We start from the raw sequence: 15,963 nt of genomic DNA, 5'->3' as shown, positions 1-15,963 counted from the left end.
AGAAACTGAATGAAATTTTGGCATAAGGTATTTTGAGGTATGCGCTCAAGAATGATATGGAAAACAACAGTGTCACTCTAACAGTTACGGTTACAGTGAGAAAATTTCGAAAATATCAAATGGCAACACCAAGTTTTTTGTATTGGAATGTGATCTCCATACTGAAAAACACCAAATAGCATTGGAATGGCACCTGTAGCACGAAAATCCCCAGAGCTAGGCAAGGAAAAAGTAAAAAGGGCTTTGCCGTGCACCTGAGCATTAATGTTCATTTCATTCGTCACACCGTTTCTTCGGCTGAGATCCCAGCCTGATTAGTCCTCCACAAGGTCATGTGGAAAATTTGTGAAACACAATAAAATGCTTTATTTTATGCTGCTTCTCTGTCCTTATTGGTTGTCCTCACTTTTAGCCTATCTACCGCAAGTGATTTCCATGCTACAGTTGCCGTTCGAACGCTATTTAGGGTTTTTCACAATGGAGATCACATTCCAATACAAAAAACTTGGTGTTGCCATTTGATATTTTCGAAATTTTCTCACTGTAACCGTAACTGTTAGAGTGACACTGTTGTTTACCATATCATTCTTGAGCGCATACCTCAAAATACCTTATGCCGAAATTTCATTCAGTTTCTGTGAATGGTATGATAGTTAGGGGCCCATATGTCGGGATAGTTTTTTTATAATCACCCTGTATATAGATTGTATAATATTCTTTATTCAGACTTAGCAAATACTCTTTTGGCACTTTCCTAAGTCACTGAAAACTTAAAGAAATTAATTTCTTTACATTTACCAGAAATTTTAATTTGTAAAGAATATCATTAAAAACTGTGGTTGCAGTTTCTTTGTGGAATGTTGAAAAAAAAATTCAATTTACTACTGTTAAAAGAAAATTGGAAAAAGTACAGCTACAACTTTATCTTTTTAAAATAATAAAACATCTATAATGCAGATGATTAGAATTTTGACTTCTTTGGTTAAAAGAGTGGGTTGAGACCATTTGAGAATAAGGCAAAGGATATGAAGAGAAGGTTCTGGAAGTTGCCCACAAAATATTTCAGTTTTTCTTCACATTCAAAGTGTATATGCATGCCTTTTTCACACAGAATAGATAAAATTAGAGGTCAATGGGGCTCCACAGCAATGGTTAGGACTCTGAGACTCACAACTTGTTAAGATGGTTCCTGGCCATGCATGGTGAAATGAATGACATGATGGGCTGCTTTTGAATATAATTTGATTCTGGTGGGTATAATGGTTTTGATATCTAAGTTTAATAATAAGATGACCATACAACATGTTTTGTGTATCAGAACAGCTCCATTTTTTTACACAAAACTGGTAGTGAAATGATCAGTTGTACTAGTACATTCTATTGACTCATTTCAGAAACCTATACTGTTTTTAAAATATATAGTCCTATATATATATATATTTTATTCTGATCTAAGATCATATCTTTTTTTTAATTCACCCATTGTTAGAATAGACCTTTTTAATATGAATTATAATACTTTTTCACCATATCTACATACCTTAGATCCTTTGAGAAAGTTTTTGGGTTAAAGATCTGAGAATCTGGTCAACTGAAAGAAAACTGCTGACGGACTTCTCTTTACCTTTCATTTGTCTAAACCAGTGTTTCCCAAAGTGTGCAATATCGCCTCCTGGGGGTGATGGAAGTTTCCAGGAAAACAGTAAATGCTTTTGATTTCATATAGGATCCCATGGGTTGGATTAAATTGGGGGCGATGAGAAGAAAATTTTTTTGAAGAAGGGAGCGATGGAACAAGAAGTTTGGGAAACTATGGTCTACACCATAGTGTCCCAAACTTTTTTGTTACATCGCTCCCCTTCTTCAGAAACTTTTTTCTCTCATCGCCCCTCAACTCAAGCGAATGCATAGGATCCTATGCTATATCCGTAGCTTCTATCGCCCCCCTGGACCATTCCATCACCCACCAGGGGGCGATATTGCCCACTTTGGGAAATACTGGTCTACACTATGAAAGTTCATTACAAATGCAGCACCACACATACGTGGATCATTTCTGTTACTGTGGCCGATGAAGACAATGTGTACACAGTACAGAAACTTTTGTCAACAAGAGGGTAAAGTTCCTACATACAGTGCACCATAAAAGTTTGGACACTAGTTGAGATCACACATTATATGAAAACTACTAGTCGCAAAATCACAAATTAATTACCACTTATTAGGGTGAACATGTATTTTCAAAGAAATAAAATTAGACTATACAACTTATAGACAACATGATCACAAAATAAACAAAAATATCATATAAACAATCAACGCAAAAGTTTAGACACGATCATGAAATAGAAATTATTAAAAATCTGATTGGATAGCCCTTTTTCTTAACAAGTAAGTTAATGCAGGTTTCCATCGAAGAAATCAAGTCTTGCATTATCTATGGCTCAAAATTATGTCAATAACGCTCAATGGATGCTCTACAATTTTTCACAGATGAATACTATGCATTATTTTCATAACTTTATAATACGATATATTTTCTTTTCAACTCTATAATACGATCCAAACTTGAATATGCATCTGTTGTTTGGAATCCTCATTACAATAATGCTATTGATGATATTGAAATTATACAAAATTTATTTATGCGATATTTGTATTTTAAGAAATTTAGAGCATATGACATTACAATTTCAACAACTTTTCTCCACCAAATTTTTTTAATTACCAGTCTCCAAAAGAGAAGAAATTTCATACTTTTGAAATTTTTCTGGAGGTTAGTTAATGATAATATCGATTGTTCTTTTTTGTTATCTAAAATAGGATTCTTGGTCACACGGTACAACACCAGGTCAAATAAATTATTTCATATAGCTCACTTTAGGACATTGATTGGTCTGCTTTGTGCTATAAACAGATTTTGTATTTTGTATGATAGTTTACCTGACGAATTTGATATATTTGCAACACCTGTTGGTAAATTCAAAGAGCTTCTTCTCTCTGATTGATCAGCGATTTTTTTTTTCTTTAAATGATGATTTCTTGTATTTGATTGTAAAAATATTTCCTTTTTTTTGTTTATTCATTTTTCATTTTATTTTTAATCATAGTGTGTTTTTATTTATTTATATTCATTTTTAATTGATCCAGTGATTTTATATAGCCTTAATTTTACTTATTTGGTATTGACTAGTGTTTGTTTCTGTTTTATGTATTTTATATCTGTGTATTGCTATTCATTTCTATTTGATTTTACTGTATTTACCTAGCAAGGTCAACCTTGCTGTAATTGGATGGTTTTCTGAAGCTTGGTATTTAAATAAATAAATAAATAAATTTCTTGATAAAATGCCCCAAAGATTTTAAATAGGTTTGAGATTGGGGGCCACATGCTGTCCAGTCGGGAACTTCAATATAAAACTAGACTTTTGCACAACCTAATGGGTGCACGATCTGCCTATGACTACGATCTGTCCACATTATCTTGCTGAAACTCCCACTGGAGAACAGCTAAAGGTTTACCAGATAATAATAGATTATGCTCTAGTGTCTGCATGTAATGTTGAGCATTTTGGTGATGAGAGGCTAATGATACCTGCTAGTGCAGCAGAATGCAGCCAAAACAATCAGTGAACAACCAAGTAGTCTATGACTACAATTAGTCCATGGTTTCTTGGGCAACCCGTCCAAATATTATCCTCATCTACCTGACCCATCCAGATTTCACTTCTCACTGCTGTAAATAACTAAATACAACTTTGGTTCATATAGCACACACTTGCAAGCTCAATGTAATCTTTGTGTTTCATGCTTAAGTTGAAACCTGACCACAAAACTTTGTTTTTCATAATTTTTCAAAATACCACAGTGTCTGTTTTCCATATACATGTATTACAGTCGAATCCCATTATAATGAACTCCGAGAGACCGGAGAAATCACTTCGTTATAACGAAATTTCATTATAAAGGAATTTCAGGTTGTTTGCATTGTTCCTAAGCATACTTATTTGAAGGATTAGAAAAGTGTTTGTTAAAACGAGATTTTCACTATAACGGTATTCATTAAAATGGGATTCGACTGTAATTGTATCCATTCACAATGAGAGCCCAGACGGGTTTCTAAATTGCCACCCAGACATTGTTTGCGTGTAGATGCCTGTCTTTAGATTCTTCTGTCAACTCTCTTATCTGTAATGTGTAGCCTCCCTGATCGTTGTCAGGCAGTATACCTGGTAGCCACCTTCTCCTAACCAGAAAATGGCTCGCCACTCGGTCTCAATGAACAGTTATGTATCACCTCCAAATAATGTTCAGTAGATAGCCATTTTAGAACGTGTGACGCACCGGCCATGCCTCTGTATCGTCTGCCATTTTAAATGTTTAAAATTAAGATATAGGCCTAACGATAATACGCACTGACCTTAAAAATGACTCAGCTCATAACATGGTGGTAACCCATAACTGAGTGTAAACAGAAATAAGCGTCAACACAATGGAACACCTTCCTTAGATAGAGGGGAAAACCACAGCAGTCACAGCAAAACTGATTCGCCAACCAAAGGAGCTGACCAATCCCAGGCTTTAGGTGGCTTGATACTGAAATGGAGGAAATGACCTCCAGCACCGAAACATGAATGGTCAAGGCCGTCAGGACCAACTTATGATGTCGCAAAGGAATAGCAACAATCTTTGAAACGTGGATAGTCACAGTTGTTCTGATCAACTCCCTTATCAATGGAGTTGTTAGCCGGAAACAGGAATGAAAAACAAAAAATACTGCAAAAGTATGGGTGTCTGCAGTCACTCCACCTTAACACAATTACAACTAGATAACAGATTTCCTTAAAAAAGTTGGAGAGAACTGCAATTTCCAAAACAAGCTACTCTTCCAATGTTAGCTTCCATAATATGTTTACTTTTCAGAACTGCTCACTGTAGCTTGCAGCATCTCAAATAACTGATGCTATCATGAGGTGAGAACAAATACTGAATGGCAGTGATGTCAGTAGTGGCAAATTTGCATGTTTTGATGACCAATTGTGAAAATTCTTCATTGTATTTAAATTTTTGCAAACACAAATTTCACTCCTTTTGCAAAAACCTATTTTTTTTTATGAATTACTATACCGTTTTTAGTATTCAGAATGTTTGAACAATATTTTTATATAGAGAGAATCTTTATTTATTATTCAGTAATTCAATTCAGCTTCTTTTTAATTTATGAGCAAATTTTATAAGTGTCTAAACTTTTTTTTGTGTACTGTAACTTGCAGGCTGATAATGATAACTTATGGGGAAAAAATCTAGCTCTGCATTATCACTCCATGAGCTATCTTTGAAATTGTCTCATTCAATCAAAAAATTCATACCACAAGCAATGTGAGTCTAGAGTGTGCACACACAGCATTTGTTGCATTGTTTATTTGTGTGTCATTTGAAAATGTCAATCATTCATTTCAACTTTTATAATTCACAACACATCTAGAAAAAATAAAGATGTAGTTGCAATTTTTTATATAGGAATTTTAGTAGATTTTAAAAATCTACTGAACTGCAAAGATATACCAGACACTACTCAAAATTACTGGTAGTTTTGACATCTATTCTACTTCAAAATATGTGATATGATTATCCAAGTACATCTGCATTCCATATGGAAATCTAGAAAGAACATAATCCATTCATAATACTTCCAAAAAATGAGCCTTCATCATAAAAGCTGTTTCATTCTAAAAAATTGAAAACTCCCCTGTTTCTCCCTTAAAGCGTATTTGTAGTTAGTAAAGCACTCGGCCGGCACCCAAGGGACCCGGGTTCGAATTCCAGTAGGGACAGAGCAAAATTTTTCCAAAAATCAGTATCTCTACATAAACAGTCAGTTTTCAGTATACCTTGTATTTACAATTAGAGAGAGTACATCTTTCTCTACAAACTTAACTGTCATTACTGAAACCGATGTCACTGATGAATTTACTCTTCAACAGGGAGTAAAGGATAAAATTTATAGAGTATGAAAGAGATTTTAATTTTTCCAAAAATTGATGCTGCTAGTTATCTTGAATAAAATATTTCTCGATCATATGATTTCTAAATCTTTACTCACCTGAAACGTGCACGCCTGCAACAAAAAATGACTAGTTTTCGTATCCCCAACAACACTGGATCCCAGTTATCATAATGTGCAAGGAATGCAACAGCAAAAAATGACAAAACCATAGGAAAAGTTCCAAGAAAAAAGTTCAATGGGTAATCAACCTGAAATAAATATATTTCAGTCAAGATGGATACAGCACTTAAAATTTCTAAAGCATTTAAATTGAGAAACGTAAGTTGTAACTAAAACATGGGAAATCAAATTCAACTGAAGTTCTCTTGCGTTCCATTTTTAGTCTCGATTGGAAATGAGAAAAAAATGGAATTATTTTCATTTGCACAGTTATTGAGTTTTTTTGGAAGAATGAAATTCCAGTTGAATAAAATTAAAATGTTACTAAAACATTCACAGAATTTTCAAAAATGTTGAACAAATTTTTCAAAAAGCATCTAAAAATAGTCACCATAATATGGCACTGTATGAAACTATCACCCATTCTAGAAGCTGTTTGAGTGAGAAAATCTAAAAAAGTTATGAAATTTAATTTTTTTTATAGCCTCTGGGTCCATATCTGGTGAAAAAATCTTCATGTATTGAAAATTCTGCTCATCTATGACCAAAGCTGTGACTGAGTTATTACTAATTAAAGTCGAAGCATCTCTTTCGCTAGGAAATGAGAGTCAGAAAAAATTATTTGAATTATTTTAGACCTAAATAATTTTGATCAATTTAATTATTTTATCAGGAGCACCCTAAGAATTCCTAAAGCTATCTTAGTGAATGAAATCTCAAGAAAATTCTATTGCTTAATTAACACAAAATTTATATGTTGCTTAAAGCTTGGCTGAAATGTTTTTCTGATAAGAATGCAATTAAAATTAACAAAATTTTTAATTTCATAGATCAATTGATTTTGATTCTGAAAGAAAAATTTTTTTGGTTTAATATATCAGTAAATGAAGAATTTATTACTACATATGTAGACCATGTGGATTGTAAAAAAAATTCAACTTCATAAGTTTTGCAGAAGAAAATTTGACTTGAGCAGCTTCTAGGATTAGGAGCAGGGCTGCAGGCAGGCCTGCTGCCTCAAGCACTGGACTAAAAGGGACGCTGAATTCACCCTTTAACTGCTCCTACATTACACAGGGTGACAGAATATGTGCTTGTCCCGGCTGACAAAGTATCTAGTTGTGGCCCTGCTTATCAGTAACATTATTTAACACAGCATTTCTCAACCTTTCTGAACCCAAAGACGAGTAAAATGTCCGAAATTACTCAATGGACCACTTGTGTTCTGTATTACAAGACATTCCTATATTTTTAGTTGTTCCAAATTGTTTTATACATTTGTTCTGTTTTTTTTTTTTTTACCAATGCTTACTTGAATTTGTAATGCTTACCAAAATCGTAAATAAACAGCGTTTTCATAACTTATTATAATTATAGCTGTAAATAGATATATACTCATCTTACATACATTTGTCAGGTTTAACTTTTTTTTCTTAATTTTTCAGTGATTTTAACTACAGTAGGGGATTTTGACTTATGGCAATATTTTTCTGGTGATTGGCAACATCCTGTATTTTACTGTATTTAAGATCTCAGTTCCCCTCCCTTTTCAATGAAATATGGTCATCTAGCCATTTGAATGGTTTTTTTCTCAAATAAGTTTTTGTTTACTGTGATTTCTAGCTGCCCTTTATTTACCCACACTTCACCCATTTTTGCAGTAATTAGTCAACTTGCCATAAATAGTATCTTTTGACTACAATCAATGATATCCCATTTAGGATCACAATTTTCAGCATTTCCTTGATGATGTATGGTGAACCTGAATAAGAAGGAACAATTTTCATTTGAATCTATACGAACATTATTAATATCAATTACAACAAAGGAATAATTTTTTATTCAGTTAGAATCGAATTATCAAGTCTGCCTGTGGACCAACTATGACATTGTCATGGACCATAGGCTTAGAAATGCTGATTTAACACATTATTTCTGATTGGAAGTAAGACAAATGATACAGGAATTAGCTATTGGACAATGATAAGAGTGAATACCCTATCTTTAGGTGAAGGAAGAAACTATTTGGAAGAAAACAAGTGAGTCTCTGGAGAGAGCGTTTCGTTGAAGCAATGGCAAAGTCAGAGTGGTGATATTAGGTATTAAAAGGAACAAAAATTGCCAAGAAACATGCTATTGTTCTTTATATAACAACATATAACTGCAATCAATGTTAGTGGGTATCATAAAAATACTTATATAAAGTCTTATTTATGTCCAGCTTTTTGATGAAAAAGTATGAAAAGAATAAAAAACATTTATTCGACATTATAATTTACAGAATAGCTTGTGGCATGCAGAACACCACAATGCCACGAAAGGGATGATGAGAAATTATTGCAGGTGTTGATTGAAGTTTCAGCTATGGATGGCACAAAATACACGCAGATGGAAAAATGATAGCTGAATAAGCTCAAAGATATCAGGTGTGCCCTTTGATTTCTGGCATACTGATGTTGATCTATACTATGAGATCCTTCTGTGACTTTACAGGCATCTCATAAACGAGTGATTTAGGTGTCCACAGAAGAAGGTTCAGGCTAGGAGATTGAGGTCTGGCAATCACGGAGATCAAGTAATGGGTTCAGCACGTCTAATTCATGTCTTGAGATGAGTAGCACTGAAGTGGTTATGCACCAGCTGGGAAAATATACCAGGCCACCATCATGTATGAACCATGTGTCCCTTTGTACTGTGGATAGCACACCCTGCATAAGTATTTTCATGATTTTCACCAACTAAACATGGTGTGCAATAGCATGTTCTTTGTCAATTTTTGTTAATCTTGATACTTACCATCACCCCTGAGTATATAATCACTTCCCTGTATATTTATACAACACTGTAAGTTGGTTAAAGAAAGTAATTCATAAAAATAATTGTATAAATGATAGTGCAAATCAAACTCTACAATACCAGAAGTATAGACCATAAAAATATATTTACCTGTTTCAAACATATGTCAAAAAATATAGTGAGTGGAATGGTCAGTGATACAGATAATGTTGCAATTAAAGAAGATGTAAGAAAACAACCCCTAAAAATAAATTATATACATAATAAAGTTTATTTTCTGATCAAAAAAGAATAAAATTTATTTGGCATATGATTAGTGTCATAGCTTTCAATATTTTTTTTCCTCACCATAGCCATAGTAGCTCTGATAGAACAGTACCAATGAGACCATTACCAGCTAGGAGTAACCATTGATGGGATGAAGGCCACTGAAACTCCTCTAATTTAGTATAGTGGAGAAAAACAAATCCTGGCCACATAAACAAGAAATTGAATAATCCAACAAAACCTAAAAAATTCAAGAACATAAGTTTTTTTGCCTCACAAAAACTATGTTTTCAAGACATTTTTATAAAAAATAAATAAAATGAATAAATATTTTAAATATGTCTGATTCAAGCTGTAAAAAAACCAAATCAAAAATATTTTATAAAAACAGAAAATAAAATAAAAAGAAAAAAATACCAGAAGTATATACAGAAATAAACTCTAATTTAATTCTAAATATTTAGATAACAGAGATTCCTGAAATGAATCTGAATTTCAAGTAAATTAATTTTACATTGATTCCTATGAGAGAAATTGTTTTGGTTTGTGAACAATTTGGTTCAGGAATGAATTAAATTCATAAACTAAGGGTTGACTGTGCATCAAATGTCCGAAGAGTATCATATGGTGCAACTATGGGATAGGACAAGATTGTCCTATATGGTGAAAAAATTATTTATGATATTAATTAATTAAGTCTTCAATTTTGCCGTCCAATATGTATTTGATTCCATGTTAATAATCTTTGCTTTGAAGAAAAACAATCTGGAACAATAAATTATTTTAATATAGATCTTTGTCAGATTCACAATATAGACCTGTGTCTCTCAACATAGATCTATCTTAGGAGACATACTGTGAATCTGACAGACACTATGTGGGAACGACAAAGATTTGTATAAATCTGTGTTGCCATGACATTAACTGATATAGAACTTTCATTTCCTACTTGGAAAATAGATGGCAGCATCAAAGTGCTGAAGAACTGCTGCCATTTATTTCCCAAGTAGGAAATTAAAGTGATCAGATGTCTGAGTTTTTCTGTTTTGTATGGTGCTGGGCTTTACTTTCAAACTTTAGTGATTATCAAAGTTATTGCTGAACTATGGTTTATATGATCTATGTTAGATATATTTAGCATACTCTACTACAGTGGAACCTTGTTTATATGTTGCTCAGTAATACAACTTTAACATTTATACAAAATTTGGATTCAGTCGCAATTAGTACCCATACATTTTAATGTAAAATAATTCCTTCATTCTATTCGAATTGAACTTAAAATCTTAAAAAAGCCATTTATACACATCAAATGCACACAATTCTTAAACATCACAATTCTTAAAATCACAAAATGCTTGCCGAAAGTTCTTTTTTGCATTATTTTTTCACAAAAGCCATAAATTTTAGGTTGATTGCTGACATACGAAAATGGCCATTCAGCTGACTGATGACCATTTAGAGTGGGCACTCAAGTGATTTGTTTCTTGCTTGTTTCTGAAAATACACAGATGCGACAAGACCCAAAGAAAGAGGTTTTAATTATTTGAAAGATATCCTTTCAGAATTTTTTCCCTAATGTTTCAGCATTAATATCAGAAGATAGGAAAAAAAATATGAGCGTGCAAGATGGGAAATTTTCTTAAGCAAAGATAATGTTCTGCTAATTTTATTTCTCTAAGTGATTTTTGAAACATGCAATTTTAAATTCAATTTTTTCTCCCTCAAGTATGATTGAAATATTTTTTTAATAACAGAATTGGAGATGCAATTAAACACATGCAATTTTATAAAATATTTTGTATGTCTGTTGTGGAGGGGTCATTTTTTTAAAGAAGTCTCAGGTGTGCGACTTACACATTTATAGGATGTTTTGATACAGCCTCTTGGACATCATATAAATGAGGTTCTACTGTAGTTATATAGTGTATAATCAAATATAGTCCAAAGTTGTGCTTGTTGAGGCATCCTTGGATTTGATGCTCAAGCTGAAGCCAGATATCCAAGCACAACTAGGGGAAACACTGAAAAATATTAATTCTATCTATTAGATTATGTTTGATAATAGAAGAGAAGTTTGTGTAATTGGATAGCAATACCAAAAAACATAGGGATATGTAGTCTATCTTCATTTTCCACTTTTCTTCTAAGCAGTACAACATAGGATGCATAGAAAAATGCTCCAAGAAGAGACCATACAGTACCAGGTGGAAAATAGTTTTTTATTTTATTCTGATCAGCAGCAGAGATAACGACGACACCTGCAATACTGCAAAAACATAGGCTTTCAGAAGAAAAACTATTACATTCTCTTTGGATTCTTAATAGTATTAAAATGAAACATTACAGGTGTTTCTCAACATGTTAAAAATTCAACACACAATTTTTAAAATTATTAAAATAAAAAAAGACCTAGTACCTAACAAATAAAAATTTGAATCATGAAGAATTTTTCAAGTAAAAAAATCAACGCATTGTTTGCTTCATTTTTTGTCTTAATAACACACTCTTTGGAAATATGAACATATATTTTAAGGAGGAAAATAAATTATTCAAAATTGTTTGCACATCTTTAAATACAAATTTGTATCATATTATAATAGGGATTATCATCATATAAATAATATAGTACAGTTAAATCCTGTTTTAACGAATACTGTTATAGCAAAAAAAAAAAAAAAAAATTGAGGAAACAGTTTTAACAAACACTTTTATAATCCCCCAGATAAATTTACATAGGAGCAATGCAAAAACCTGGAATTCCTTTTATAACAAAGTGATTTCTTCAGTCTCTTGGAGTTCTGCAACAGGATTTGACGGTACAATAAATTGAGAAAATCAAATGCAATGTTTTAACACATTTTATTTGGTTATTTATTCATCATTAATTTGATATTTTTTATTATAAATATTTAATGAATCAAATTTTTGATTTTTAAAATAGCAGTTTTAATTTGGAGAGAGTAGATTATTATTTTTTGAATGCATATTAAGTATATGTTTCAACAAACAAAATTATGTTGGGACATCATTAAAAAAAATTGAGTTCACACTATTTTTGTCACTTTTTTTCTACAATTTTTTATGCTGAATAAATACAGTAAAACCTCGATAAGTCGTCACCTCAAGTTATCGAAAAATTATGATGGCTTAAGCGGAGTGACATCAGTTTCAATGTGCAATGTTGTGAAAATCGTATAAATTTAAAGTAATATGAAATTTATTAAAGTATGAATCAAAATAACAGTATTAATAAAATTTATAGATCGCGAAAGAATAAATAATGGCAATTTTTTACCTTTTTTATCTTTTATTACTTAAATTATTGTGGTAAAATGTAATGTACACTTTGATTTATACTAGTAATTTTTCATTTACACTAACAGACTGTTGGCCTAAAGCTATGAGTAGCTTTAAGTAGCTATATAAGTAGTTTTTCTTCATAATAGAACTCTCTATTGCACATTAACTTTACATAGACATCAAATTTAATTTTAGTATTTTAATTCTTCATCAGTAGTTCATGCTACAAAGTAATCTCGAACTCTTTTGACTTGGTAGAGGGACCCTGGGCAGGGAAAAGTAAACAGAAGACCTCAACTTGGGAAAGAATGTCTAATTTTTTTCAACAAAGATATTTTGTTTAAATTTCAAGCCCTAAATTAGTAGAGCCTATGCTTTCTATGATTATTTATTATCCGTGCGCGCATTGCACTTTGACTTGATTAATTTGATTTTTCGATTTACATAATTTTTGATTTCCTTGCACTATGTGTAATCTTTGCCGTATCAATAAATTTTGGTTTTGCCGGAGATGCCCTGGGGGGGGGGGGCGAAGTGCTTACGTTGCTTCTTGCGGCAGAGCCTAGGTGTCTTGCGGTTGCTCCAGTTGAACCCATGCAGAAATTAGATCTATCTTGAACAGTCCCCAACGTTCCAAAAACCTTAGTCGGCAAATGAACTTCCCCAGCAGGGCCGTCATTTTAACTTTTCAGCAGGGGGGGGGGGGGGGCAAAGAGCATGTACTAAAGGTACGCATATATGTATATACCATTTGTAGTGTATTTTCAAAAGCCCTAAATGACGGGCCTAACTTTCGTTACTTAAACTGTTCTGTTTGGGTATATAGGATTTTATGGTGACTTTTAAGCATATGGCAATGCTGTTAACAAGCTCTTTTTTTAATGGGAGCCATAAAAATAGTCTGTTCCACCTTCTCAAATTTTTTCATAGTGACGAGTTAACTGAAATTAGCGACGAGTAAACGAGGGTTTAATAACATTGTTGTCTATGAGAGGTGGAAGGGCCAGAAGAAAAATGACGACTTAACCAGAGTGACGACTTAATGAGGTTTTACTGTATTATAGATATTTTTTATGAAATAAAACTAAATAATTACCTCAACAGAACAGCTAAAAATTTTGATATTGTGAATCTATCTCCACTATTTGCAGGAAATGCTGCAGCCAACAGCAATGTGAAAAGCCCAGATGAACACGACAAAACATTTACTATTCCTGCTTCTGTATCGCATAAAGCTTCTTGATATGACAAATTTCCAACAAACCACTGAAAGTATTCACAATGTTTAATATCAAGTTTTTTACGTAATAACAATGTTTTCATATATTCTCATGTATGTTTTTATATATTCTGTAAAAAGATGGTAAAAAAATATATATATACAATAAATCCATTGACTTTCCATTACCACATAAAGAACAATCATCATTCATTTTGAGGAGATACAACAATGTGTGAATAGTTTTTGTTAAGACACTCAAAGCCCTGCACTAATGTTAAAACCAGAATTAGCAGCAATGCATTAATCGCTCAACTTTAACCCCTTCACTTATGGATTTTGGTCAACAAATTTGGATGATATTTAAAGTAACAGCGATAAATCTCTGAAATTGGCATCTTTTCTATTCAGAAAATTGAGAGGACAAAAAGTGAGTGGAGTAGATCAGTGTTTCTCAACTGCCAGGCCCTGGCATCAGTCAAACCAGACTGTGACTCAGATTCATTTTCCTTCATTTATTTCTATTAGTTAAAATGGCCGGGTCTTCTACTTACAAAAAGTAATCAACTGGGTCACAGGTTCCAAAGGTTGAGAACCACTGGAGTAGATTATTCCTTCACTTTCCATAACATTCACTAAAATCTTCCCATATATATATTTTTATATATATATATATATATATATATTTTATATATATATTTTATATATATTTTTATATATATCACATGTCAGACTGTGTCCTCTCTCCCTTCTTGAATGATCTCAACTGAAGAACAATGATTTGGATACACTAATGTTACAAAAGAGAGCAAAGAAGAAAAGGGGAAAAAATACTTCCATTCGTAGTGTCATCAATGAGCTCTAATGTATTTCTTCCACCTACTCTAAGATAAGGTAAAGATTGCTTTTGTAAGGGATGAGGTTAAACATCTACAAACAAAGGAATTGAAAATTTCTTCATACCATTTATTTTTTAAATATTTGTCTGAGCACTTCTTATACTTATGCACACCAAACAAACATAAAGCCCACTGAAAATGTAAAAGACACCTATTTTCTTATTTAAATAAAATAATGAAAAAGAAATTCATTTTGAAGAGAAAAATAGTAGTAGAAATTATAGGTATATAGGAAGAAAGCTCTTACCAAAACACAGAACATTAATGATATTCTTGCAACTTGGAACACAGTAAGCTTATTTGCTACTTTAAATTCACTCTCCTGGGCTCTTAGAGAAGCAGCATATGATAAACGTGCAAGTAGAGCATCATCTGCTTGAGAATCTAATGAGAAGAAAAAGCACATTTTTATTGACTCCAATTTTTAAATGTGCTTAGCAAATTTTAAAGGGAAGCTTCATTGGATCCAATGGAGAAGAGTGTAGCTAAATAACTAAAATAAGAAGATCCATAAAACAAATGGGATTGAAATGAACAAATTTTATGATAATAGAAATGATACACTTACAAAAAAGAGAGTAGACAACATCTGGCAAAAATTACATCAAGATGGCACATGAATGTAAAATTTCATCGCTATAGTCATTCATACAACTCAAATATTCATGACTGTTAAGCCTTGAGATTCACAATTTAATAAGAAAAGAACCATATGTTTTATCCGCAAAATTTGAGGATTGATTAAAACTTAAACCCTAAAATGTTTTTTTCTTGTTCTTCCTTTCAAGGATATGCGTTCTATCATTCACAATGATGAAATTTGCCAAAATGGGAAAGCAGAAAATATATTATTTTGTTTTTAAATTATGTTTTGATTTCAGACTGATTTTCATGATATTTACATGTAACAAAAGATGCTGCTGTACACAAGACACTGGTGGTGGGGATTGAGAGTTTATTACAGGAAGTTTTCAGACGTGTGAAGTGTCACATATTGCAACTATATTTTTTACAAATACAAATAAATATAAAGGCCACAACAGGCCCAATGAGGTGGCTGAAAAAATTATGCCCATAAAAAATATGGATGTCAAAAAATGTTAAATAGTTACAATGTTCTTTGGGACTGGTACCGCCAGTTTGTCCCACGTTTCAGGGATATTGCTAGTCCCTCATATAATTTGACAAGAAGTAACACATAAATTTAGATGGGAAACAACTCATCAGCAAGCTTTCGAGAAATTAAAAAATTGTTTATCTCATGCCCCGGTTTTAACAACCAGAAAAAGTGTCCTTTAAAACTTTATACCTAT

General features: G+C 32.3%; 1 protein-coding gene across 2 annotated transcripts in view; it reads right to left on the bottom strand.

The window, feature by feature from the left end:
• Positions 1-15,963, bottom strand: part of LOC149080177 (solute carrier family 35 member F5) — a 44,557-nt gene that overhangs the window by 9,368 nt on the left and 19,226 nt on the right. For both annotated transcript variants that reach the window (XM_089239214.1, XM_089239215.1), the window contains 6 exons: positions 14,898-15,034; positions 13,629-13,798; positions 11,329-11,498; positions 9,311-9,470; positions 9,113-9,203; positions 6,104-6,255 (listed from right to left, as the gene is read on the bottom strand). In XM_089239214.1, the coding sequence (XP_089095340.1) occupies positions 6,104-6,255; positions 9,113-9,203; positions 9,311-9,470; positions 11,329-11,498; positions 13,629-13,798; positions 14,898-15,034 (880 nt within the window). The remainder of the gene's footprint in view (positions 1-6,103; positions 6,256-9,112; positions 9,204-9,310; positions 9,471-11,328; positions 11,499-13,628; positions 13,799-14,897; positions 15,035-15,963) is intronic.

The sequence above is a fragment of the Pholcus phalangioides genome, unplaced genomic scaffold (genome assembly GCF_987345545.1).
Source record: "Pholcus phalangioides strain wild (caught in Gottingen) unplaced genomic scaffold, Ppha-v1.0 ptg000011l_1, whole genome shotgun sequence".
NCBI lineage: Eukaryota > Metazoa > Arthropoda > Arachnida > Araneae > Pholcidae > Pholcus > Pholcus phalangioides.
This window is presented reverse-complemented; position numbering and strand designations above follow the sequence as displayed.